This window comes from Notothenia rossii (genome assembly GCF_949606895.1).
Source record: "Notothenia rossii genome assembly, chromosome: 6".
Lineage (NCBI taxonomy): Eukaryota > Metazoa > Chordata > Actinopteri > Perciformes > Nototheniidae > Notothenia > Notothenia rossii.
Genome location: NC_136909.1, coordinates 18721827 through 18746811, shown reverse-complemented (window position 1 = coordinate 18746811; position 24985 = coordinate 18721827). Strand labels below are relative to the sequence as shown.

The 24985-nt window shown below is 43.9% G+C and overlaps 1 protein-coding gene across 3 annotated transcripts in view; it reads right to left on the bottom strand.

The window, feature by feature from the left end:
* Positions 1–1088: 1088 nt before the first annotated feature.
* hectd4 (HECT domain E3 ubiquitin protein ligase 4) overlaps positions 1089–24985 on the bottom strand; it is a 48362-nt gene continuing 24465 nt past the window's right edge. For 2 of the 3 annotated variants that reach the window (XM_079688441.1, XM_079688442.1), the window contains exons 30-76: positions 24784–24919; positions 24555–24699; positions 24262–24428; positions 23958–24104; positions 23680–23864; positions 23017–23170; positions 22627–22907; positions 22362–22548; positions 22193–22274; positions 21877–22079; positions 21641–21776; positions 21294–21476; positions 21045–21209; positions 20774–20943; positions 20447–20562; positions 20244–20365; positions 19682–19843; positions 19416–19564; positions 19175–19254; positions 18734–18897; positions 18314–18551; positions 18017–18153; positions 17789–17915; positions 17158–17295; positions 16853–16989; positions 14713–14873; positions 14448–14629; positions 14139–14344; positions 13911–14041; positions 13592–13797; positions 13323–13505; positions 11562–12952; positions 11277–11484; positions 10970–11193; positions 10735–10880; positions 10538–10641; positions 10046–10169; positions 9218–9408; positions 8899–9045; positions 8686–8805; positions 8173–8328; positions 7956–8059; positions 7468–7689; positions 4217–4383; positions 3909–4104; positions 3557–3779; positions 1089–3078 (exon numbers count right to left, since the gene is read on the bottom strand). In XM_079688441.1, the coding sequence (XP_079544567.1) occupies positions 2942–3078; positions 3557–3779; positions 3909–4104; positions 4217–4383; positions 7468–7689; positions 7956–8059; positions 8173–8328; positions 8686–8805; positions 8899–9045; positions 9218–9408; positions 10046–10169; positions 10538–10641; positions 10735–10880; positions 10970–11193; positions 11277–11484; positions 11562–12952; positions 13323–13505; positions 13592–13797; positions 13911–14041; positions 14139–14344; positions 14448–14629; positions 14713–14873; positions 16853–16989; positions 17158–17295; positions 17789–17915; positions 18017–18153; positions 18314–18551; positions 18734–18897; positions 19175–19254; positions 19416–19564; positions 19682–19843; positions 20244–20365; positions 20447–20562; positions 20774–20943; positions 21045–21209; positions 21294–21476; positions 21641–21776; positions 21877–22079; positions 22193–22274; positions 22362–22548; positions 22627–22907; positions 23017–23170; positions 23680–23864; positions 23958–24104; positions 24262–24428; positions 24555–24699; positions 24784–24919 (8840 nt within the window). In that variant the 3' untranslated portion in view covers positions 1089–2941. The remainder of the gene's footprint in view (positions 3079–3556; positions 3780–3908; positions 4105–4216; positions 4384–7467; positions 7690–7955; positions 8060–8172; positions 8329–8685; positions 8806–8898; positions 9046–9217; positions 9409–10045; positions 10170–10537; positions 10642–10734; positions 10881–10969; positions 11194–11276; positions 11485–11561; positions 12953–13322; positions 13506–13591; positions 13798–13910; positions 14042–14138; positions 14345–14447; positions 14630–14712; positions 14874–16852; positions 16990–17157; positions 17296–17788; positions 17916–18016; positions 18154–18313; positions 18552–18733; positions 18898–19174; positions 19255–19415; positions 19565–19681; positions 19844–20243; positions 20366–20446; positions 20563–20773; positions 20944–21044; positions 21210–21293; positions 21477–21640; positions 21777–21876; positions 22080–22192; positions 22275–22361; positions 22549–22626; positions 22908–23016; positions 23171–23679; positions 23865–23957; positions 24105–24261; positions 24429–24554; positions 24700–24783; positions 24920–24985) is intronic. The other variant, XM_079688443.1, reaches the window with a different exon arrangement.

Genomic DNA, 24985 nt, shown 5'->3' with positions numbered 1-24985 from the left:
GCTGGAGTGTTGGAGATGTGGCCCTTTTCAAAGTTTCTCATTGGTCTGGGGCTCATAAAAGCAGGTGGCAGGGCCCTTATGTGTGTGTGAGGGACAGTTGGTTATTTAACCAACAAGTCAACATGCTAGGGACATTCCTAGAATTCCTCCTGGGAAACCTAGACTTGGCATTAAATGTTTAAAATATTACAACTCGATACAGTTTATAATAACTGTCTGGCCTAAATTGTCTGGCCTAAACTGACAGGCACTTGAAATGATTTATAAAAGTAGACTGGAAACCATATTACATTTATTTGATAGGATTTATATACATATACTAGTTTTAATTATGTGACCTATTTCATTTTATTTTGTATCATTGTTTGTTTAATTACATTTATATCTGTTTTTGCTGAATGTGCTGTATAGCTTGGGGTGTGTGCAGTATTCTGTGTTGTACTGTGCATTGTTTGAACGATCAATGCATTTAAAAAAAAATCAAAAATACCAAAAAGTTTACTTATAATAGATTTGTTTTTGTGTGAACACGCTGTCCACAGTATAGCTTAGCTTCTGGAGCAATTGGAAATATATCTTATTAACTGAATACAGTGTAACAAATAAATATCTGACCAATTATTTGAGATGTTTGCTGATGAAACCTTGCTCCTATAGTTACGGATAGTTCCCTTTGAATAGAGCGTATAATGAGCAGGAGGGACAGTGAGTCAGTGAAAAGCATGACTGGCGATCCAGCTGGAACTGGCCTGGCCCAGATCTGAAGGTGTCTGGTTTACAAGCAGTTGTGACGAAACCAGAGTCGCAGGGTCCTTACATAAAGGGCATGCCCTAAAGCAGGCAAAACATGTTTTCACAGGCGTAAATCACCATGACCAACACTCATTGTCTTTGCACACATGTAACAAGCATGTCCACACTGTTCAGATGTTATGCAAATGATAGTAAAAAAAAAAAAAACATTTATGAAACCTGTTTTCCCCAACCAGACTGAATGTTTATCCCAGCAATGTCTTAAAGAAAAAATAACTAAAATAAGCACAGAAATGTAGAAGGGCAATATATAAAATACATAAAGCAGGACACAGTTTTTTTACATGAAGACATTTCTTTATTGTGACACAGAAATCTCAAATGCCATCCGATTCTTTACATCTGTATAATCCATTTTAGATATGTTACGTTTCTGATGTGCAGAGGTAAGACAGTAAAAGTTAAGTTAATGCAACCATAAATAATTGTAATAAATATCAAGTAAATGTACAGCACACATTTTTATCGCAACACCTCTTGTATGGATATGTCCTTTTATAACCTTATCTACTCCCCTAGAAGAGGAGCAAGTAGAGGAGAGAGCGTCCCCGTTAGCAGCGGTGTGTCACCCTTCAAAGAACTGAACCAAAATCAAAACTCGCAAGCAATTCAACAATCCAATATCCGTTATGTGTCAATTCTGGGCTGTATTTCAGTTCTAAGTAAAATGGCGATCTTACTCACACAAGAAAACATGTTTCACCATGAGTAGAAGAAATTGAATCCATCTGAGTACAAGACAAAAGGTGATAAGATTACTGGTATTTCCAAAATTCATAAAAAATAACCACACAACAAACGGGATATCCAACAGACATCGCCCAGTTTGCTCATTTTAGAATATTTTCTTGGAAGAGTAGTGCAAACGAAAAAAATAAAATTATAAGGTGAAGTGAGTTAGCAATTAATAAAAACTGCCATCAAACAGAACTTCAGTCTATTTACATTTTTTTCTTTGATTTTATTTTTACACAGCTAAACATTTGGTTATGGGTAAAAGAAAGAAAGAAAAATAAACAATAAACAGCAGAATCCTGTTCTTCTTTTAATAAAGAAAACTATAAAAAGGCAGAACTCCAGATAATCCGCCACCCCTCCCCCAGTGTGTTTTGGGGAGCGAGGGGGGGGTTGTTGCACATTCAGTAGCAGTAGCACACAAACAAAGTAGGAGAGCGGCTTTTGAGAATTTCTTCTCCTTCCAATTTTCACAAAGCAACACAGGTTCCACAAACCTGAAATGCGTATCCGATCCACCAGGCCTCTCCTCTCCACTGCCCTAACATGCCGCCAGAGCTACTCAGAGAAATCAAAGAGCAATTTCATAAACTAATAGATTATTATGACTTTTTACACGACTTAAATACCCTCTCTTCAGAGACTTGGATAAAATGTATTCAGTTTATATAGGCATAAGTTACTTTGTCCATTAGAAGTTCATATTTTTTTTAAAACAGGCAGTAAACTACATCATATCCTGTACACCACTTGTTTCCATCTTCTGCCTGCTCATAGCGGAAAAAATAGGCAGCAACACACATCCCCTTAATGTTGCTAGTAGTCGTACCTCAAAACTCAATTCAGTGGAAATCAGTGGTTTTCTCTCCAACATCACCCTCTGCAGAGGCTCCTACAGCAAAGGCATGTTTCAGAACATCACCCCCACAGAGGGGAGACAGAGAGAGGCAGCTAGGTTAGGCTTTAGGAGAGTAACAGTTTGTGTGTTGCCTTCACAGCAGTGCAACGTTTACAATACTATAATGTCACCGCAGATCTGATGACATCCTGTTAAGTTGTTCAATTCACAGAACTTGACTGAATGTTGTTAAACCCTCTTTTTAAATTAGGGGAAGGGAAAAGTCAAAACCAAAACTATGTCACAGTTGTTTCACTTCAATGCCATCATCGAACTCAGTGCAACGCAGACACGTGTTAACAGTGTCAGATTAGCTTCCCTGAATTCTTCACAAAAATATGCTTCAAACTAAATTTTTAAAAAAATGTAGCATTTGTGTAAAAACAAAGAAAGCAGGGATCAACATGCAAAGCATTAACAGCAACTCAAAATGAAATTAAAGTGGTGTGTCTCAGAGGAAGGGGACGCTTGTGGACGTAGGGCTGTCAAGTCTTCTTAGCCGCTGAGAGGGTCCTCGCGGTAGTGGATGGCGTATCGCAGTTTCTCCAGCATCACATCCAAAGAGCTGTACTGGGGCAGCTTCACCATGAACATACAGGTCTCCACGCGGATGTAGCGAGAGTCAGGCTGACCTGGAGAGGGGAAAAACAGAAAGGTGCATCACAACACAATCGCTTCTGTTGCACAATGAATCCAGGTATTACCACTGGAGGTCAACGTGAAACTGCAGGAACAAGTGATAGTAAGCCTGTTTAGCTGAGAAAAGTAAGCGTTATCTTATCTGTAGATAACTGAAGAAGAAAGTGATTACAAATAGTGAGTCTGGAAACTACAAGGAAAAACTACTCTTCTTGGAAAGATGTGAAAGTCACACATCAGAAACTATTAATCTTCCTTCATGTAACAGCTGCATACGTCAATTGTGCAAATCTATTCATTTACAGACACAAGCAAGCTATCACAAGCATGTCCAAGGTCTGTCTAAAGTTTTAAGACAAGACGAGCTTTGATTATAGCTATCAGTACTTTCTGCACTAACAGCACTAAGAAGATAGAGAGATGGACAGCACAGTTTAATCGCGGCTCTGTTGAAACCTTGTTAGCCATTACCTGCAGCACCATCAGGAGGGGCGATCTTCATTGGGTACGGGGGGACGTGGGCGGTGTCGGGCCCCCCGTCCTTGCAGGGGCAGGTGAACGGTATTCTCTCCTGATTGCAGGCAAACTTAATGAACTTGCAGAGCTCCTCTTGAGTGAACATCTCCAGCGCGCTCCAGAAGAACTCGATGTGCTGGTCGGTCTCCATCAGACCCACCTGATACATGGTGTGAGCCTGCAGAGGGATTACATTTCATCAATACTTAACTGTAAGGAAAGGAGGTGTTTCTCACGTAAACCGCTGACATGTTTATTGGTGATATAAACAGACTTCAACATTTACTGTCACAAGTGTCTGCATCACCTTAAGGAACTCCAGGTTGATGTAAGGCAAGCCGCAGGTGCGTAGCTCCATCTCTAAAGGGATGAGCATGGTGAGTAGCTGCAGAGGAATGATGGCGCCGAGCCCTGAACGCACCGCCGTCATACACTCCACGTTCTGCAGCTCCCGCAGACGGAGGCTCCGCACTGCCCGCGCATACATGTCCTTATTGTCCCAGCTTTAAAAACACAAACACACAACATTTGAAGATTGAGAATGAGAGTATTGTAGAGACGGTTCGAACCAGTTGATAATGAGGATGGAATAAGACAACGATGTGATTCCTGTACCTGACGATGAGGCTGCGACCTCCCTGACAAAGCTCCACCTCCTCGCCCGTCATAGTGATGTATGTGAAGGTGCAGCAGGGCCGGCTGGGGGAGTCGGGGCTTTCTCCCGAGTGGTGCTGGGAGGAGATCTCAGCACACAGGGCCTCCAGCTCCTCCTCATCACTCGCCTGAAGGGTGGAGATCACACGTCTCATTAACGTCATTAGAACTACGTCGGTAAGTTTATTTATATAGCACATTTCAGACGCAGAGGCAATTCAAAGTGCTTTACATGATCATTAACACATGGTAGTAGAACAGAGAGGAACACAATAAATAAACATAATGGAATAGCAGTTTCATAAAAACAATGCTTTAATGAGATATAAAATAGTTTAAAAACAACATTGTAAATACGGTAAGTGCTAAAACAAGTTAAAAGGCTTCTGGGTAAGCAGCTGTAAAAAGTAGTGTTTTTAGCCTCGACTTAAAAGAACTCAGCGTTGGTGAAGATCTCAGGTTTTCTGGAAGTTTATTCCATTTGTGGGGAGCATAAAAACTAAAAGCAGCTTCGGCGTGTTTGGTTCTGAGCCGGGGAACAATGAGTAAGCCCGCCCCCGATGAGCTCTGCGGGGCTCGTAACAGGGCAACATGTCAGACATATATTGGGGTCCCAAACCATTTAATGCTTTATAAGTTAACAATATCATTTTAAAATCGATTCTGTAAGCTACTGGTAGCCAGTGCAGTGATCTGAGTACTGGGATGATGTGTTCTACTCTTTTTGTTTTGGTCAGGACTCTGGCAGCGGCGTTCTGGATTAGTTGTAGTTTTCTAACCGATTGTTTACAGAGACCTATAAATACATTACAGTCATCAAGGCTGCTAAAAACAGAGGCGTGAACTAGTTTTTCAAGGTCTTGTTGAGACATGAATGTTCTAAGTCTGGCTATGTTTTCCAGGTGATCGTATGCTGATTTAGTAATTGTGTTGTTGATATGGGATTTGAAATTGAGGTCGGGGTCCAGAACTACGCCTACATTTCTCACCTTTTCCGATGTATTTAGCAGTAGGGCTTCTAGTTTAGCGCTTACTTCAGCCCGTTCCTCCCTTTTGGCACCAAAGATAATTGTCTCCGTTTTGTTTTTGTTTAATTGTAGGAAATTGTTGCTCATCCAGCTACTGATTTGTTCCATGCAGTTGGTGAGGGATTGTAATGGTCCATAGTCGCCAGGCTTTATTATAATGTATAACTGAGTGTCGTCTGCATAATTGTGGTACAACATTTTGTTAACTTTTAGGATCTGGGCTAGTGGAAGCTCGTATATGTTAAATAGAATTGGACCAAGAATCGACCCTTGGGGAACTCCACAAGTCATTGCAGTTTGTTCCGATTTAAAAGAACCAACAGACACAAAGTCCCTGTCCTGCAGATACGATTTGAACCAATTAAGTGCTTTGCCAGATAAACCAGTTTTCTAGTCTGTCCAGTAGTATTTTGTGGTCCACTGTATTAAAGGCGGCACTGAGGTCCAGCAGTACCAAAATAGTTATTTTTCCCTTGTCTGTGTTTAAATATATATCGTTTAAGACTAGGGTTGGGAACCGAAACTCGGTTCCAGATGAGAACCGATAAGAAAATTCCGGGTACCGGGTACCCATACAAAATACACAATTTCGGTTCTGCTTAACGGTTCCTAAACGCGGTAGACCCTGTATTCCACCAGGTCGGTCTGCACCGCGGCGACCCGGTGGAATATAGGGCGGACCTGGAGAATCACAGAACGGCCGGTCGTCAGCGGGCCGTTGACGGCCGGCTCGGTACGCTGACGACCGGCACCGCCCTTAATAACGGCATCATTTAAGTTGCGCTGACAGGCGACAGAGGTCCACAGTTGCCCCTCAGCGAGGCTCATCCCCCCGCCCTCCCATAGACAGTTCACGAGCTCAGTCACTTCATAACATCAAAGATTGGTCTCGGTAAACGCTCTAAAGTGAGACTCCACTACACTAGAAAAGAAAAAGACAAGGCACAGTGTAATGCCTGTTAATAGCTGGCCACAGGCATAGCTCAGTTAAAATAAAGCACAGCTATTGTGCAATATATTTGTATTGCATGTATATTTTTTATTTGTAAAAATGTCTGTTAAAGCTTAAAAGAACAAAGATATTTTTGTTATCTAAACGTATGAACTCTTTCTTTTAGAATTTTGGAATCGAAACGGGGAATCGATAAGAACCGGAATCGATACATTTCAAACGATACCCATCCCTATTTAAGACCCTCATAAGTGCGGTCTCAGTGCTGTGATGGGCTCTGAATCCAGACTGGAGAGCATCAAAGCAGTTATTTTGTGCCAAAAAGAAGTTGAGTTGATGGAAAACAGCTTTTTCTATAATTTTCCCAAGAAGGGTAGGTTTGAAATTGGCCTATAATTCTGCATGATTGAGCTGTCTAGGTTGTTGTTTTTTTAAAAGAGGCTTGATTACTTCTGTTTTTAGTGCTTTTGGGAACTGTCCCGAGCTGAGGGAGGTGTTGACTACCTCTAGTAGCTCTGATGCCATGCAGTTAAAAACATGTTTCAGGAAGCTTGTGGGAATACTATCTAAGCAGCAGGAGGAAGAACTTAAATGCAACACTATGTCTTCAAGGTCATTATGGCTGATGGGATCAAACTGTGTCTTGCGGATTAAGTGTATTTTAAGAGAATGCATGGTGGCCATAGACCCCTTTCTCGAAATGGAGGCACTCACCGTTAATCTTATATTTTCAATTTTGGTTGTAAAAAAAGATGCAAATGTGTTGAATGACTCAGTAGAGAGGAGTTCAGGGGTAATTGGTATGCGGGGGTTTGATAGCCGGTCAACAGTTGAAAATAACGCACGGGTGTTATTGCTGTTTTTGCTGATTATATCAGAGAAAAAGGAGCGTCTTGCGTTCCGTAGCTCGTGATTATAACTATGAAGACTGTCCTTAAAATATCTCAAAATGAATGAGAAGATGTGACTTGCGGCACCTGCGTTCCACTTTTCTACAATGTTGTTTGCGCAGCCTCACTAGCGTGGCATTTCTCCATGGTGCTTACCAGAGGTTGGTTTTGCTTTAGCAGGGGCAAGAGCATCAATCAGACATGTCGTTTTTGACCTGAAATCACCCACCATATCATCAACACTGTTGGATGGAAGTCTGATAGTGGAGGAGAAAGCCTCAATAAACAACTTGTTTGTTAGTAGAAGGGAGAAACCTGAGGGATTCACTTCTGGTCTCTTACATTTTCAAACTTCTTGACGTAGTTGTAGGTGATCACATCGGCTTCCTGCAGGTCCTGCTCAGGGTCGAGGGGCTCGCCCACCAGACCCTTCCAGAAGGAGCCCAGAAGGTCCAGAGGAAGTGGAACATCTGCGCGGATGGCTATGCCAAGAAGCTGACCAAAGAAGTGCAACAACTGCTCCTCTGCGTAGCTGATAGGGCAGGGCGTCAGGATGTACTTCCCCTGAGGACAGAGAACAAATTATAATGATTCACATTTCATTTTCTGTGATTAACTTTGTTGTGCCAGATATGATTCGCAGAAAGCATGCAGTCTTGGGATAGTCACTGATATCAAACTCAAAACATTGCATAGTAAGCTTTGTAAACGGTGACCAAACATTTTGATTCCAGGCAGTGTGAGGTCAATGCAGGATCGGACATTATATGCCGAGGTTGAGTGTGTAAAACAGGACATCCTGAAACGGTGTCAGACAGTGAAACCCTTACCTTGTTACGGTTGGCTGCAGCACTGGGGCAGGGGAGCAGCAGAGACAGAGCAGAACTCTGTAACTCCTTACACACCTGCCATAGGAAGTGTCTGAAGGAGCCACCTGAGAGAAGCAGATGTATCACAGCTTTGTCAGTGAGGGCTAACAAAAGAAATCTTGACAAGTGAAAGAGTGTAGGGCAGTAGAGAAAACACTATGTGAAGAGAAATTCTTACTTGTGCCATGAACCTCCTCTCCAGTGAAGCGGATGTTGAAGGCGTAGGTCGGGTCTCCTCCGCTGGCCAGCTTCACACAGAGCTGAGACGATGGCACGCAGGAGAGCTGCCGCGCTGCTTGGCAGAAATACGTGTTCTCAGATGATCTGATCTCACCTGAAGGGAAAAAGAAGACAGACAGATGAGTGCAAAGATCCAGTGCAAATGGAATAAAATAGGAAACAATAAACATGTGAGTGAATCAGAATACCTTTATTCGTCCCACAGAGGGGACATTTGCATTTCTTACAGCAAGAAAATAACTTAATATTAACCAAGAAGCATGCATTAAATATTAACGATACAAAATTCAAAAGAAAAATTACACAATTTACAAAATACACATCCTGTAACAGTTCTGAGATATAGAAGCCAGCATATATTGCACAGTTATTAACGGCATATATATATTGCACATAATTAGTATTGCACAACAAGGGGTGTTATATGTTATATGAATGAAGACATTCATACCTCCCACAATCTCCAGAGGGTCCAGAGTAATCTCTGGAGCGGCATGGTCAGCTGTCCGCTGCACTGTGGCATTCAGTACTCTGTTCATTACAGTGACCTTAGTGTCGTAGTAGATCAGACCTGTAAGCAGACGATGACACGTGTTTAGCAAGGAAGCTTTATTTTAAAAAGGTAAAAAACACTGATGCATTCACAACGAGTTGACCTGTGTACCTTTGGCTTCACATAAGAGCGCTGCAATGCTGTTCTGATAGGTGAGTGTCTGTCTCATCTCTACTAGCGGCAGGAAGAAACTCTCCAGAGTGTTGTTGAGGGACTGCAGCAGAGCAAAGCGCAGGCGCATGCTCTCCACTGGCACATCTGAACACAAAGGACAACATGTTTTATTATAGTAGAAGAAGAAGAAACTGAGCAAGTGTGACTCAGAGTATGTCCCGTGTGTAACACTTGTGCATTGGATTCAAGCAACAACAAAAAGGGTTTCGGCCTTCTGTTTACAGAACAGACAGTAGCAATGAAGAGGTTTACTTACTGAGCAGACTGGCCACACGAGGATCCGCAGTGTCTCCGGGGTCCAGGTACACTTCATGGGGGTGCAGTCTGGCCGGTGTGATGGCCAGGTGACGGCACAGCCTGTTGATGTACTGGACCAATGCCACGTCCATTTCCAAACCCCATTTCCTGCAGGCCTTCTGGGCGTGACGAGTGTCTATACACGTGCACCTGGTACAGAGAACAACCACAACGTTAGGTCACAACGTTAGGTCACTTATATTTAATAAAGACACATAGGTAATTCAATATTCTGAGGTCGGCGCTTTTCTATGAAAATATGTCCAAAACATCTATATAATGAAAGGGGCTTGACAGCAGTATCATTTGGATGTTTGTCCAATTTCTTTAAAGATACAATTTGACTTGCTCTTCAATTTAAATAGAAAATACATAAATATCAAATTATATCCAGAGCGAGCACATACTCGTCAATAAAGGTTTGGATTGGGAGAAGAAAAAGCCATTATAGAATAAAAGAAATCAAAAAGTACTAGTGTAGTTAGTGAAATAGGTTGGATCGATGAATAAATAGTCCTGACATGAGAAATAGATTTGTGGGTTAATTTCTAATCTTGAATAAATAAATAACCATGACGTGTTGCACTACACTTAGTTGATGTGTGTGAAACTAAAGGCATCGATTTAATTGTGAGCTAGTAAAACTTGATGAATCAGAAATGAAGGATCCCATTATGTCAAAACAAAACAACATGTTTGGTTCCCGGACAGCTCATGAATGTGACGGTGTTTGAGTTACAGCAGTCTGAGTGCTGGTTATTGGGGTTAGACGTTCCCCCAGTCTCACCTTTCAAAGTGGAGGTCGTAACCACAAGCCAGAATCGCCCTCCAGACGCTGCGGATGTCCTGCTTGGCCCGGTCAACAGCGAATTTGTGGAAGCCTTCGAGTGTGAGGAACTTCTCCTCTGGGGCTAAAGATGACAAAGTGGTACGTGGTTTAAGAACAGGAATTGAATGCATCATAGTAAGACCAGGTTACCAGACTGTAAACGTATATTTTAAATTTGTTAGTTTTATCTGACCAATGTGTTAATGTAATTTCCAGTCATACAAAACACAGACAAAAGCAATACATCTTCACCTTTACCTAAGTGTATTGAGATGTTGTATAAAAAACCACAAAGTTGAAGCAAAGGAGCGGAGTAAAGCAAACTGCACATTAAGGTATAATAAAGCAAAAATGCAAATGATTTAACCTACGTTTTTGAAAACACCACATGAACCCAACTGTCTGTAACTTTGAATATGTTGTGTTGTCAGAGTGTGTAGCACTACCAACCTTCAGCTTTTTTAGCAGGAGATTTTTCCACATCTTTCTCATCAGGTCTGGATTTCTCTGGAGATTTTGGCTTCAGGACCGTCTTCTTCTCACTCAGTGCAGTCCTGGCAGAGTCAAGAGATCAGGCAAATCCAATTCAATTAAAGAGTCAAAGAGTATTGTGTATGTACATAAGGTCAAACAAACCTATTACTCACCTGACACTGTTTAGCACAGACTTCTCCTTGGTGGGAGGTTTGGTGATCGGCCTCTTGGTGCTCACCACCTTGCCTTGGTGCTGTTCTTTTCCTGCTTTGCTGTATTTGTTCTTATTGGGCTTGGGAGTGCCATACTTTCTAAGAATCTGATACAAATAAATAATGTTGACACATGTTAATAGAAACATATGCAAGGTTTCAAAAATGATTACTTCACTGCCAATATGTTATTTACCTGAGTGAGCTGGTCCTCAAGTACTTTCTTTGGAGGCCTAACGTTGGTAAAGAAAGTATGCAGTAGGTTGCCAGGGGTCTGAGCGTTGATCTGCTCCTTGCTGAGATAAATATCAGATACTTTAAGTGGCTTGGCGGGTGTGAGGCTGAGCATCTGTTCTGAGTGCGTGCAGCTCTTAAAAACATCTGTGAGGACTTCTCGTGCTCCAGGTACCAGCTTGTCACCTTTAAATATAGGGACAGATCATTTAAGAGTGAGAGACTGGCCAAACTAATGTCAAGCAGAAAAGAAACAATCAAATACCAACCTCTGACTGACTTCTCCAGGAAGTAATCTTCAAGGGCGGAGCTTCCCTGTGTGTCAAACAGGCTTTGGTTAACACTGGAGGCTGTGAGGATCTCCTCATTGGTCAACTCCATGAGATCCTCTTCACCCTCAAGACTGGACAAGCCAATCAGGTCACTGCTGTTGAAAAGACTGGCTCTGATCTTTTCCACTTTAGCCCGAGAACGAACCTATGAGTAAGAAAAGAAAGATGAGTGTATTTCAACGACACGTAACAGCTTAGGTCTAACATGGTGGTGTTAATCACCTCAATGACAGCATAGCCCTTGATGGGCCTGGCCATGACTGCGTTGCTCTCCAGTGAGGTGACTGTGTTCATAGAGCCTCCATCTGACACCGACGGTGTCTCTGCGCTGTCCAGAGGCTCCCCCAAGCTGCCCAGACTGCCCAGGCTTCCTGTACTGCACAGGGAAGTGTCCAGACTCTCCTGACTAGAAACAGTGTGGGGGTCCTGGGTGCCATGCTGGGGGTACGTAACGGCCGAAGCTGCAGCCGCGGGGTTGAGGGATGGAACAGCCAACATCTCCTGATCGACAGAAAGTTCACTGGCAGTGCGGGACACTCCCTGAGAGGAGCTGCAGATGGAGGTCTGGCTGGTAGAAGCCGATGCGCTCACGCTCATAGCTGGAGTCACGCTGCTCGAGCTGTCAGGACTCTCTGGGCCGCCGGTGTGGGGGAAGGGGCGCTCAGGGTCAGGTCCAACTTTACCGTCCTGAGGGGTTGTAACCCCAGCTTTGGGCTTTTTAGGATCCTCTTCCTGCAGAGGGATGAAGACTTCATCTTTGAAGAGCCCTCCGTGTGCGTTGCAGGCCCTGCGGATAGCATTTCGGACCACGGCCTCCTCCAGGTGCGTGGGGATACCTGAGAGCACCAGCAGGCGACTGTGGGCGGTGGGGCCCACCAGGGCCTGGCAGGCGTCTGTCACTGCATCGCTGGTCACACTTAAGCCCTGCGGGTCTTTATTGGCGAGGTGTCGAAGGATCATCAGGAGTGTGAGGCAGCGGTGGAACCACAGCATGTCCTCAGGTTTACTGCCCGCCATGTTCAGCAGAGCGCTGTCACTCTCTGATAACCGTGCTCCTCCACTTCTCCGTTTCCCAGAGACTGCTGCTGCCACCGCCGCTGCTCTCTCGCGCTTCATCTTCACCTTCTTGCGTTTGGAGAGCAGACTCGGGCTCTGTGGCGTCTGGCCTGGGGATGACGATGAAGACGAAGAGGAGTCGCTGAGGTTAGGGGCGCTGGTGGAGGACAGGGCTCCCACTGAAGAGCCACTAACAATAAGGGGGAGTGTCACCTCTGCTACAGCCAGGCACACCTCCATCAGAGCGTGGAAGTAGGTGGAGAACCGGCTCTGCTCCGATCCCAGAGCCGACGCTACGCCTCCAGATGAAGACCCCCCTGCTCCAGTCCCTCCAGCAGTCCATCCCTGAGTCTCGCGGTCGTAGAGCTTTCGGAGTTCTGACTGCAGGGCCATCAGCACTGCGAGGCAGGGGTTGAGCAGCAGAGCGATGGAGCTGGAGAGACCCGCGGGGCTCTTGCCCTGCTCCAGGTGGTGGACCTTTCGCAGAAGCTCAGCCAACAAGTGAAAGATGAGTTCCTTTATGGAGGGAGCCAGATCAGTGGTCCAAAGCAAACCACCTAAACCAATAACAAAGAAACAAAGAAAAGTTGTTGAAACATGTAATTATGTTTGGTACGCTTTCAAAGTTCTTTTGTCATTTATGGAGCTAGAAGTGAAGGATAAGGAAAATGCTACAGAGCAGTGTAGTGTTGTAAAATCATGACTTTAAATCTTACATCAAGAGAGTTTATATGTTTTTACTTCTGTATTTTTTTAATAAAATAATACACCAACCAAGCGTTAAATAGTGCTAAGGTCATAAGACTCAATCAGGAACAGAATCCAAGAAGGTCAACGATTATCCTAGGGTTCCATGTATGAAGCCACTTCAAGCAGGTTGATAAATGAGGCTCATTAGAGCGTTGTGTTATCTGGAGGTCAACCTACCCAGCAGCTCGACCACCTGCAGCAGCACAGATGATGGCACTGTGTCCAGCTCGTCCTCTGACCGCTGCTCACTGCTCTCTCCCAGCTTCCACGTCAACAGCTGCTCAGCAAATGCCATGGCCAAAGGAAACTCCAGCGGCAAGGAGTGCAACACCAACACAGCACCAGGTGGGGGCGACACTCCTACAGTCCAAACAATGGGATGTTTAAACATATTAACTTATTCATTTTCAGCTGGATCCATTTCCCTTTGCGAGTTCGATACTCACCCAGTTTGATGTGCACTTTATCAGTCGGTATGATGACTGAGGGGTATTGGTTGGTGGTGGGAGGGGGAGTAAGGCCTGTGTTGGTGGGTGAGGCATCCAGTGGATAGCACACCGCCTCCATCAGATTGAGCTGGCCGTTCCTGCGCACTTTGTGACCCAGGCCGTACACCATTACTCGAGCCCAGGGGGCCTTGTAAAGGCTGGAGCTAATGGAGTGGAAAAGGCAGAGTAGACTTTTTAGGCCTGTAGCAGGAAATGGATGGTAACACATCTGAGTTCATAAGGGCTACAGATGTTGAATACTTCTGGATGGACTCACTCTTTGCGACATCCTAGCTGGCTCTCCTTGCAGGATACAATCACAAATGCCGCACCTGGAAAGCTGACATCCATGCTGACCTTTGACTCGGTCACAGGAAACTCCTCAGATGTAAACTGCTCTGGTGCATTCTGTTGAAACGAAAATAATTATAAAAAGAAGATTAGCAATTTTACAAACTGGGTAGTTAACCTAAGGCAAGTTGTATTAGATCAAGCATGAGCTGACCTGTAGGAAGCAGCAGATCTGCTTTGTGAGCTCCAGCAGGCTCTCCTCTCCTTGATGCAAGGCACGGGTGATGGCCACTGTCAGCCACTCTCGGATGGGCTGAGCATTGCCCTGGAAGAAAAGTTCAGAGGGGGAGCAGCTTTGGCCCTGAAGGTTGTGGAGCATTGACTGGGCCAGTAGGATGGAACTAGAACTAATAGTGCCATCTGCAGGAAGAACATAGAGCACATTAGAGAGTTCAGCACAGAAGGTTAGAAGCATCACATTGAGATATCCTGTGATTTAATGAGAAAGGTTAATCTCACTCACCAGGGAGAGGGGGAGCCAACAGCTGATTGGACAGCAGCTGTAGGTGCTCTAAGGTGATGTCACGGATGGCGGGGATGTGGAAGAGACGAGTGAAGGTGTGGGGATTCTTGGGGGCAAAGATGTTGAGCAAGGCCATACGGCAGTACAACCGAGCCAGCGCACTCTCACAGCGAAGCAGCTCCCTACAGGAAAGTGTTAAACAGATTTTATTTCCAGCACTGGTGCAGGATTCATTTAAATCATGCTCATTAGGTTTAAACATTACCTATGAATCTGAATGTTGCTACTGTCCAATGAGACTAAGCCATTAGCTGCAGTCCGTCTAGATCCAGCAGGCGGGCGCTCCAGCATCTCTATAGGGTACCAATACCTCACCAGCACCCCCTCACTGCGCAGGTACGTCTCCACCTGCACCAGCTCATTCACCTGGATAAGATGATAGTAAAAAAGACATAAACATTCTATGACCTGCTCAAATCTAGCACAGGAGGACATTGTGAAATTGGATCTAAGCTATGCAAAAGGTCAATTGATATAGTTGATACCAGGCAAGCCAAAAAATGTTTAAATGTGGCAGAGTTTCCCACACATAGACTATACTTGTGCGGGCCGCCAAGGTATATTAACGGCCGCCCAAGTATATTTCGCGGCCCATTTCGTTTTTTGTTTTTTTTCGTCCGTGACCACGACGCCATCTGCGATCGATTAACTTGTGGAAAATGATCCCTCGCTCTACGCCTCCTGTACCCTGTCCCGGACTGGTCATCGGGAGGACCGGGGGATTTCCCGATGGCCTGGCCTGTTAAGTGGCCTGCCTCACACAGGGTGACTGGCTGTCTACATGATGTGGCCTGCCGACATGGCCACTGTCATACAGATCATAAATCAAAGCCCTTGATTGGTCTCTGTGTGTTATTCAAGCTCGGGATAACCTCAGCTCAGGTGAGGTAAAGGACTCTCTGAGTGTTTAGATAGTTAACTTAGTCTAAGTTCTCAGTGGGTCTCAAACGGTTTGGTCGCCATTTATGTAAACACATATTTCCATTTGAGAGGGTAGTGATTAGTCAAATATGCATGAATAAAAAAATAAAAAGTTAACTAGGTGAAAAAAGGTAAGATACACTTTTAAAACTTGTTGAGAGCTAAAACTAGTCTTTGCTGCTGCCTCGAAGAGGAGAAGGTAGAAGAGGAGGGAGACAGGAGAGGCTGAATCAGGAGCCCAGACACACTTACAACTATACATGAACCATATAGTTGTTTCCATAGATCTAGTCTCTTTGTTTTCCCATCAATATGCACCAGATTTATGCATTTAACTCCAACATTTAAAAAAATATCTTACCAGGGGAGCATGCCCCCGGACCCCCTTAGAGAATTTGAGGTCCACCCCCACTTAAAACCACATTGATAGGTTCCTAAATACATTTACCATTTTCTTTAAATAGTAACCCATGTCCATATGTTTATTTGTGGGTAGTAGATTTAAACTATAGGGCTATCACTATGGGCCCTGCCTGTACCTGTTTGCTCTGCCATCGCGTGAAGGGTCTTCTAACAAGCGACCAACAATAAGGTTAATGTTGTTGCACGTCACCACAACACCCCCTCCCGCTACCACCACCCCCCCAAGTATATTTCAGATCTGTGGGAAACACTGTGCGGTATACAACTAGATGGGCCCTGAATGACAGATTTGTGAAATAACTGTTGCAATATGAGAATATAAAAAAAAAAAAATGTTTAAGTTGCAGAACATGTATACTGTATCTTTAAGGAAGGTGTCTAATACGTTCAAATATATCAGTGAAGTCCTTTTTATCGAATGAAATACAATTAATTTACTGAAAATGCTCTTTTTAGTTTATCAAAATATGAAAAATACCAATATTTTTGCAATTAAGATTTGGCCTCTTGACATTAAAATGCTGATTTGGAAGAAGTATTTTTCTCCACTGTGTGATCCAGAGGAAATGTCTAATTAATCATTTTGTTTTTTTAAACCATCCTGGTAACATTGTCTTCTTGTGTTAAATGACATCAAGGATATCACTCAGATGATGGATATGAATGATTCACAACAACTGTAATGTGTTTATAAGACAGAGACATTTAAATAATGCTTAATTAAGAAATGCATGGGCGCTGGGGCGGATAATCTGGAATCAGTGATGAGCAGCAGCTGAGTATGATGGAGCTGTTTTTCAGGGTTTTTTACATTTATTTGTATACATTTTTACAAATATTAGACCAGCCTGGTGAAGTAGTTGAGGGAACGAAACTGGTTTATTGTTAATGTTTGAAACAATGTATCTAATAAAATATTAGTATTCATTAAACCAGTGAGAAATTATCGATACATTTCCAATAATGGCTTGAAACACTGAAGCCTTAAGTATTGTACTCACAGAGTCCACATCGAGCACCACCCCATGCAGACCAAAGGTCTTCAACATGCCCCGGATAGCAAACTTGGGCAGGGCCGTCCCTCCGGTGGTGCTGTTGGTGTTGTTGCTGTCCGGAGAGCGGATGACCACAGTCAAGCCTGTGTTCAGTGAGCAAAATATATTAAAGGTCAAATCATTTGCTGAGTTGTGCACATAACAATCTGGCAAAAATAACAATTGTACTAAAAAGCTAAGTTACAATGCACCTGGGAGTAAACTCATTTGAACTGAAAGTGTTTAGGTGTAGTGATGAAGGTGAATGGTACCTTTGCGAACTTTGTCGATGGTGAACTTATTTGCTTCGTCCTTGATATCCTCAATGGTAGGAAGGTAGAGGTCCCGGGGAATGCCACCATTCTCTTCATACAGGAACTCCACTGTCTGTCTCGCAATGTCAACCATGCCTGTTGCCAGAAAAATACAAAAGAGACAAACGGCATTAAAGTTGTCCCTGTTTGAGGTTTCGCCAATGTTTCATTTCATAGAATTTGACTTCAAGCTAATGCTTAAAACTCATTAAATAGGTTAATAACTTTTGTCAATTAATCTTATGTCAAATTTAACTGCACTATAATTACTTCACCTTGTTCCAATGTGTTAAAAGGGGGAATAACAAAGCAGGCTTCTATATGTTTGACATATTATCAATGTTCTGAACCATGGAGACATTGTGTCATAGGTTATGAAGTTTGAGTTCATTAGCTAAATGATGCATGTGATGCATTCATTATAAGATTCGAACATTAAAATGTCTTATTATAGTTCATCATCCTGGTATTCTAAATTAGGCTACCTGTAACTGACCTCAATTGACCAATTAATGCATGGTCTTGATCAAATGATTCATTTGTTACACTAGACATTAAGGTTATGTTTTAATATGTTTTCATTCATTACCTAGCTGCAGAGCTCCTTTGATTTGATCCAAGCCAGATTTCCTCTCAGCCTCGTTACGGAACCGCCTACGGATGGTAGGGAACACTTTGGTCTCCCAGGCCTTTACCAGCAAGGCATAGTGGTCCTCCTAGGGCCAAACACAAATCACAGTAAACAATGAAGGCTGTTAACTTAAAAATCATTTGAAAGTCAACATTGAAGGTGAAAAAAAGTGGAGATCCGACTCACTCTTGGGACATCATCATCATCCTCGTCATCACTCTCATCATCTGCGATAGGAGGAGGATGAGGGTCAGGTCCAGAGGTCACCAGGTTCTCGTAGCTCAGCTCAATTTTGTAATGGCACGACAGGTCGCTGTTGTACTCTGTACCAGGAAGGAAACACACAACATGATATATACAAATGGTATGAGTGTAGCGCAGTCCCTGCCTTTAAGTGGAGAAGAGTTATGCTAAATCAAATAGGTCAAGGAAAAAGCATGCACTTTGATGATGAGAAGGCTGAAATAAAAGTGAAGAACCTACGTTGCTGAGCAACAGCCACAGCTGCAATCCGACAAGGGGGTCCATGGGAGCCAGAGTCAGAGGTAACACTTGCACCTGCATCATTATCGCTGTCCGAGGCCATAGCAAAAGGCAGTGCTTCAAAATTTGCACTTATTTCCTCTGCAAGGTCTACACACAAGTCCGCTGCATTTCTGTGCGCCTGGCCCTCTGCGTATGCAAACGGCCGGGATCCAAAGTTGGCGCGGATCCTTGAGTTCTACAAAATCATTGAAAGAATAATAGAAGATGTTTTACAAGCCTGAGGGATGAAGGCACCACTAAAGCAGTAAAGACACCGATACAGTTAATACATATTAAATATCAATGATAAGCCAAATTATAGCCAACAACAGTTTGATTATAAAGATTTCAAGATTGCTTTAGTTAACACAAACACACCTTTTTTTGAATGTGTACCAGGGGCCACATTCCACCAGCTACATCCTCAAGGATGGGGCCGAGCCGCTGACCACAGTAGGTAAAGTAGACCCTGCCTTTAGGGGCCTGACCAGGGGGTGGAGGAGTCCCCTCGGAGCGCTCCCAGCCTATTCCAGCCACATCGCCTGTGTTCATACATAGACAAGGTCACATTCTCTGCAATGTCTCAATGTTAGGAGGTAATGACATATTTTAAAACACTTAATACAGCTTGAGTTAAGGAAACAAGATACACTTGCAAAATAGATTTTTTTCCAAAGAGCAGCCAGATCAAATACAATGCTTTAATGAGGTTAGTTTAAATCCATAACATTCATTGCTGTATGGATTTCTACATATACAGATTAAAAGAAAGAGATAGCAGACTATATAAAGAAAAATATATTTAGTCTCTTGTCTCACCAGGAAGTAGAGCCACATCCAGCCTGACACTCTTCCACTGCAGCAGACTGGAGCCGTTATAATGCACTGCCCTACCATTACTGACACACACAGACAGACAGACAGACAGACAGACAGAAGACAGACAGGAGACAGACGCACAGAGATGGAACATAATGAAGAGAAGGATAGCAGTCAGCACTCAAGTCAGAGACAGAGCAGTGGGAGAAGGATCTCAGAGTTAGTATTCAGGCAAACATACTTATGGAACAGACATGTGCCGACAGGGTTGGTCCACGCTCCATCTCTCTTCTCTGCCTCTGTGGCAAAACCAAAGGACACAATCGGGCCACTGTCCTCCTCAGAGTCTCCATAGGAGACAATTTCTATCTCCCAGTAAAAGGACGGGGCCTGCGGGGACAAAGAAAGGTAAGTTGAAGGCTAGTAGCTGCAGTATCAGTGCTTGATTTATTCTCACTCATACATCGTAAAATAAATGAAAATGGCAAATATAATGCATGTGCCCACCTGAATTGGTACAGGACAGGTGGCATAGATGAAGGTGCCTCTGGGCAGCCCTCCTCCAGCACTCGGATCAGCCAAGAAGGTGACGGAGGTCAGGCGGGATGAGAACATGCAGGCACGGACAGGAGGAAACACTCTGGAAGGACACCAAGTGATCTCCTTGGGCTGCAGAGACAAGCACATCAAAGAGATCCGGAGATAAGCGGGGCCGACAATTCTGACTATTTAATTTATCAAAATGCCTTTGAAGATTGAGTCAAGGCCTACAGCAATATATGAATGTCATATTATAATTATATTGCTTTCAGCTGTCGGTAAATTGAACCATGTATTCAACAGACTTCAGTCGTTTTTCATCCACACTTTTTAAGATCGAGGCTAGGATCTCGGATGAAGGAACATTTTTGTTATCACTTTTTCTGACTTTACTTTCTTTTCCATCATCATCCATGATAATTGTGAATATTCAGCTGTATCCAGAATACATGTAGGTTACACATTAAGGCTCTTGTGTTTGTTACTGGTTATAGTAATAAAAACCAAATCTAAATATGGTAACTCCCACCTGGCGTCGGTCTGTCTGCAGTGGTGGAGGAGGAGGACGAGCGCAGTCCCGGTACAGCATTCTCACTCTTTCACACTGAGCCTCGACCATGCCGAGACGCTCCCCTGCACAAGAGTTCAGAACTTTGTCAGACAAATATTATACTGCAGATAAAAGGTTTTGGCTGCTTAAGTGATATGCAAAATGCAAGCATGTAAGCTCACCAGGGCTGCATTCCTGGGCCACCAGGTTCAGGACCTCGACCGCAGCAGGACACTGCTGGATGAACTCCTCACAGAAGGAGCTATCCTCCAGGAGCTGCGCCATCACCAGACATGCCCTGGAAAACAACAAGAACCTGGTGATTTTTGGCTATGGTTTTGTTGTCAACTGCCATTAAAAAAATGTTTATTATATCATATAATCATAGTTTGAATGGGTTTCAGGTGCCAACATTTTAAATTTGTCTAAATCTTCGCTTGACAAAAAAAACTTGGAGGAGCCAAAAGAAAGCTGAGGTGGAATAGTTTATTCACTATATACATACTAACCTGGTTCTGATTTCAGCCAGCAAGCGTACTGCAGCCATTACCGGGCTGGAGCCATCTCCTGTAGCTGGTAGAGAAGTGTGAATGGAGAGACTGCCCTCCTGTGGCAGAAGCATGGACTGCACCGCCTGCACCACCTTTTCTGTGATTGAGAGCTTATAGAGGGGGAGGGCCTGTTGGGAATTGGAAGAAAGTGAAAGTGGGACAAAAGTTAGATTCAACCTGTTATTTTAAAAAGCAATATGTATTACTGTGTTTGATTCTGAATCAATACCTCAGATCTGGGTGTGCAGAGGCGTGATATGGGTACCGTCAGGATGTCTGAGGCTTGGCAAGCTCTCCTGTACTCGCAAGAAGGGAACTTGACCGTTGCAATGCCCTCTTGTTCATTTATGGACATAACTATGCCCACACTGCCAAGCACTCCTTTACCTACCACCTGCAGATGAGATGCGATAAGAATTACAGCAGGAGAAGGCACAAAAGTAGAATTATTTGTATTGAATCGTCTCGTTTAACTAACCTGGACCTCTGAGCCGATCTTAATAGTTTCTTTGAAGCCCCCGAGGGCACAAAGAGCAGCAACAGCTTGTCTGCCAATGGCCTGCAGCTTAGCCAGTTTCCTGCCACTGCTGCTCCCATTCTCCAGAATACTCTCTGCATACTTCCCCAGCTGAGGGATGAACATCAGGGCTCGGGAGAGAACCTACAACAAACCCCAAAGTAAAAGCATGAAGTTTAATCGAAACCGAATCACATACATGTCAGTGCAGATAGAATTATCTGTGTCGATTATTCTTAACAGTCGACAACAAGTTTCAGTTACCATCAATGAGAATTAGCATGATACAACACATAATAGTACTTTACCTTTTCAGCTGTGCTAGTCCAGATCTGAGCGGTGTTGGACTCGGGGGCGGTTAGCAGGCTGTGCAGTAGAGCAATAACCTCAGCAGCCATACTGTTGGCAACATGGCCACTGATGAATGGCCTCACAGGGTCCGACCTGATCAGGGCAAATTTAGAAGAAGGAAAAATGGTGTCACAGGGAAAATATGACCAGAAGAAACCACACACATGCACAACTTGAATGATAAATCATATACCTGGCCAGATCAGCATTCCTGTCCCTACACACAGCGGTCTGAGCGGTTTTCTTCTTATCTCCAGTGGTGATGCCTCCTGCAGCCTCCTGGACCAGAGCCTCCATGGGTGGACCGACGCTCACTATCAGACCTGACTGGGCCCACTTGTTGGCCTTCCTCAGGGCAGCAGCTGCCTCTTCTGTGATCACTTCACAGTTGCCACTCTACATAGATTACAGAATTGTAGGTAAGGACAGCACTTGGAATAAAGCTACACACTTGTTCATATTGTTGGTAATGCTTTTAATTGCTGGGTTTATCTTAGTAAAAGTCTTACCTTTGTCATGTCTCTGTCCATCTTTACCACCTTTTCCATGTTTGCTCCAGTGCCAAGTCGAAAGGGACGCCCCTCTGAGCTGCTGCATTTTGGAATGGATGGAAAGAAAGCTCACAGAAACTATTTTGCTAATATGAAATCAAATAAAAGATATTAGGGGCAAACATACCTAAGAAGTGGTTGTAGAACCTCATGAGATGACTGGTCCTCTCTCTTGTGGATGAAGATGGATAGCTTACCATCAACTGCCTCTCCCTCCTCCCCCACCTCGTCAGACTTCAGGGCTCCTTTGGAACTGGCGCGAGACAGACTAGTGTCCGGCTCAGAGGAGCTGGGGGAGAGCAGGGTCTGGCAGCCTAAAGAGGGAATAGTGTAAAAATTAACAATTTGTGTCAAAAAGTTAAAAATAGTATTCCTAGGTAAAGAAGACCAACCTGGTACTACATAGTCTGCCAGCTTGGCTAGCAGCAAGGAAGCAATGCGCGAGGCAGGGTCACTAGCATCTTGTTGCTCAGCATCCAGCGTGTTGATAGAGTAGCTCCACGAGGGCAGGGCCACGTTCCCACAGTCCTCCACACTCATGAGAGGCAGGGCAGCTCGGCATAGCTGCAGGATGATAAGTACCAGCTTTGGAGAAGGTCTCTGGTCAAGCAGCAGAGACAAGAGCTTAGAAACACAAGCTGGCTGGCTCAGGATGGCTTTCCCTATGTGGCTCCTGGAATACAAGAAAAAGCAACAATAATATGAATACAAATAATGTACATACATCTCAGGACATACATGACGCATCAGACATCACATACATAAATTATCCAAAATGTTACCTGGAAAGGTCATTGAGCAGACTGAGCACATCCTGTAAGGCATCATTACCAGCGGCCTGGTTACCGCAGCACTCTGTGGCTCGGGCCAAGTGATTGGTCAGCAGGCTGGAAACCTGCCGTGCCAAACCAGAGTGCACTGCATCGGTAGACCCACCTTTGAAAAAAAAAAAGAAAAGATGCTTACTAAGCTTTCGTTACAACATACGACTAACTTTGTAGTGGTCCTTCATTCCATTTGACCTTGGTTACAAAAATTAGTAATAACGAGGCACGTACGTAGTACACAAATTCAATTTTCAGGACGACAGATATTTTGAGGTTTATAGCTGATCAGAGTTAGGCCTTGCTAAATGAACACGGATACTTTTATAATGTATTTCTTTCTATGCGTTTTGTGCTGAAAGCTCAAAATAGTGCTAGGTTTAACCTTGCTAACACCACTTTTTACATGTTACCACATACACGTACTGTACCTACATACTTTTCTTGTATATTGAGGTAACAGATGCATCAGATTGCTTTGAGTTTTCATTTAGATTGCGATTTCTTTTGGAAAATTTGTGTTGTTGTTTTTATTTTATTTTTTAAACGAGGGAGAATCAATTAAAAAAAAATGTAAATACCCATGTATCTGTGTATTAAGGATTTACACGCATGTCTTACCTTCCACCTTCTCCCACTCGATGCAGCGGTTAGCCAGCACCTGGAAAGCAGCCCAAGCCATGGTGGCCACCTTCTGCTTTTTGGTCTGCTTCTCGTTTGAGCTGCATTCCCTCTGACCACTCAAACTACACAGACTGTCCATGAGCTGGACCAAACCACTCCGAACCAGGCACTGCTCCTCACTCCTATGTCAACATGGAAATCAAGTGAGGGTAAGAAACCATAGGGTGAACTAATCCAGAGACATATAATAGGTAATGACAGATTAATGATCTTGCCTGGTGTAGGGGATTGTGCAAAGCAAGCCAATACTGTTGGCACAAGCAATGGGGTAGCGAGCACATAGTGACACTACAGACGTCATGGTCTCTCCAAAGGCCTCCTGCACCTGCTCCACCATGCCACCACAGGTCAGCTCCTCGATCCTGCACACAGTGCACAAAAACAGTTATTTATAGAGGAACCAGCCACATACAAAAATGTTGTAATATTATAACTACATTGCAAAAGTGTACTATTGAGGACATGAATAAAATGTCTGCCTATGTGTGTGTAGAGTGGCGGTTATAGCTCCCTTTTTACCTTGGGCCACCTTGCAGCACCATAGTGACAGGCCCCACCAGGTGGGTTACGCCTCCAACTCTGACAGCAGCAGTGAGCAACTCCCTCATGTGAACAAGTGCCTGTTTCCGCGTGCTGCCACGTCTCCATCGCGTCTGCGCGGCAGACAGGAAACTGCTGCTTGACACCTACAGAAATAACGGATGAAAAAGATTTAAAATGTCAGACCAGAATTCACCTACTGATTCTTATGCAGCTTTGGGAACAAACAAGTAAAAAAAAAAGAAGGAGTGAGTGATGAGTAAGAGACTCACAGCCTGATCAGGCGTAGTTCCTATGAAGGCGAAGAGCTGTCCCAGCAGCACACTGTATGTGGGTCTGTCACGACTGTCCTCGATGGCTAGAGACTGCAGAAGGGTAAAGGAGCTGCTGCGATGACTAGTAGGGTGGTGTCGCCTCCTAAAGGAAACAAGTTACATTCAATGCAGGTTCACATAAATTATTTTCACATTTTAATTCTATCAAAGAAACATAAACATATACCGTTGGGGCGCATGTGTGAACTCCAAGTCCTGGTTAGCAATCATCTCCAAGTCAGAGGGTGCAGACATGCTGCGTAGAAAGACTGGCTGCTTCACCATGGGGTTCACCGACTTAGCGTCTGACACTGACTTAGAGGCTATAAAATCAGGGGAGATAGATAAGAATAATCGCGCTGTCATTTTGTCTACCATGATTGATGTCT